The sequence below is a fragment of the Trypanosoma rangeli genome (assembly GCF_003719475.1).
Source record: "Trypanosoma rangeli strain AM80 chromosome Unknown Tra_15.4_contig_00189, whole genome shotgun sequence".
NCBI lineage: Eukaryota > Euglenozoa > Kinetoplastea > Trypanosomatida > Trypanosomatidae > Trypanosoma > Trypanosoma rangeli.
Window position 1 is genome coordinate 20,433 of NW_021705933.1, and position 1,808 is coordinate 22,240.

At 56.6% G+C, this 1,808-nt stretch overlaps 1 protein-coding gene across 1 annotated transcript in view, besides 1 other annotated feature; it reads left to right on the forward strand.

The window, feature by feature from the left end:
* Window positions 1-70: 70 nt before the first annotated feature.
* Window positions 71-110: a microsatellite.
* A 231-nt stretch (window positions 111-341) lies between these two features.
* TraAM80_05657 (dispersed gene family protein 1 (DGF-1)) overlaps window positions 342-1,808 on the forward strand; it is a gene marked incomplete at both ends in the record, with an annotated part of 1,512 nt that continues 45 nt past the window's right edge. Inside the window, one exon of the mRNA XM_029382530.1 lies at window positions 342-1,808. This exon is cut by the window's right edge and continues 45 nt beyond it. Coding sequence (XP_029237620.1) covers window positions 342-1,808 — 1,467 coding nt within the window.

Genomic DNA, 1,808 nt, shown 5'->3' on the forward strand with positions numbered 1-1,808 from the left:
CTTGGTGTACAACAGGCAAACAAGTACCACCAGCTTTTTTTTTATTTGCGTCAACTTGGTGTACAACAGGCAAACAAACAAACACACAAATAAACCAACAAACAAACAAAGGAGAAAAAAAAAGAGGAAAACAATAAGAAAACAGAAAAAAAATTTTTTTTTTTCATTTTTGGAACGTAACAGTGTGAAAGTCAGAGAAAAAACGAGTTATGAATTACGGTTGTGCTTCACAGCAAACAATGCCGCAGTGGGGGAGCGACGGGTCATGTCCGGCAGTAAGGTGCATCCAAGGGAAACTTGGGGGGGCATCCTGCGCGGCTGACCGCCCCCCTCGAAGACGCATGCCCCTGCTGCCGCTCGCTGTTGTGTTGTTTTTTTTCTCCACTGCGATACCTGTGGGGCACGCCATTCCGTTTCGCTTGCATGGCGGGAGGATTAGCAACTCGGTCACTGTTGGTCGTGCCGTGGACAGCGTTCTCTTGGAGGGCGTGGAACTTACGGACGGGGCGTCGGTGGTGTTTGACGTTGCGGCGATGCTTCCTGGGTCGCTGCGAATCGACCTGAAGGACTGCGTGTGCCGGAAGGGATCGCAGATCTACGTGCGGGGCTACACCAGCGCACCTGCGGGTGGCCGGAGTCTTGCCGTGAACGTGACTGGGCTGGCGGGGGAATTCTGTTCACTGGTGTTTACGCGCAACCTGCCGGAGTACACAAATGTGACAATTCGTGACTCCGCGATTACGATGACGGGTCGCGTGAACTACACTTTAATCAGCGGACTGAGCGAGGTGGTGGCATCGCCGCTTGTGCTGCACGCGATATCGCTTATCCATTCGAGCCTGCATGTGATCAACACGGTGCTGAAGTCGTTCGTCCCTGAGGGCGGGGCAACAATACACATTGCGGGTGACGCGCGTCTAAGTTCGAGTATGATTGTGCTCGACAGCGTCTCACTGGTGGCGTCGGGCGATTCCACTGTACACGCGATGTACGTGACGCTTTCATCCGATTTTACGTTGGAGCATCAGTCCGTGTTTTCTCTGACGAACGTGTCGGTTACGAGCAGCGGCGGTGGCTTTGCACTTGGGAACTCTCTCACCGTGTCTCAGTCGGTGGTGCGCTTTGTCGGGGTTGACGGGCGTCTAAAGAGCCCTCTGGTGACGGCCGGTGGTGGGACGATTGAGGATGGCGGCTGGCTGGATCTATACCGTGTGTGGACCGTGGAGCCTGCGTCCTTTGTGGCATCCCTCTCCTCCATAACGGTGGCACGCGGTGGGGCAGTGTCTGTTGTGCGCTGCACTGTGACCGGCAGAAAGCTTGTCTCCGGCCCCCTGCTAAAAAATAATGGCGCGGTGTCCGTGCAGTGTAACCGCGCCGGCCGCACAATGCTGCACACCGCCGAGAACTACGCGGCTTACGGCCTTGCTTTCGTGAAGATTGCGCCATGCGAAAGCTGCGCGGCGGCGCTGAACTGCTTTCGGCCGCTGACGTCGTCATCCTCGGGCTGCAGCTGCCAGTGCTTGCGAGGGGGCGCTGGTGCTGCGTGCTTGCCGTCCGGCGTCCCGTTTGCAAAGGCTAGCAGTCCACAGGACTGCCTGAGGAACGTCGTGGTGACAGAATCGGTGACGTTTGGCGGCGAGCAGGCGACTTTGTGCTTCAAGGCTGTCGTGTTCAGTGGGCCAATTACTGTGACGGTGGATTTGCGCCTGATGGACGCGTTCGCGGAGGAGGTGAAGGTGACACTGCATCAGTGCCTGCTCGTGGGTGGCGCGCAGCTGCGGATCAAAGGTCTTGACGAGAAAATCTCA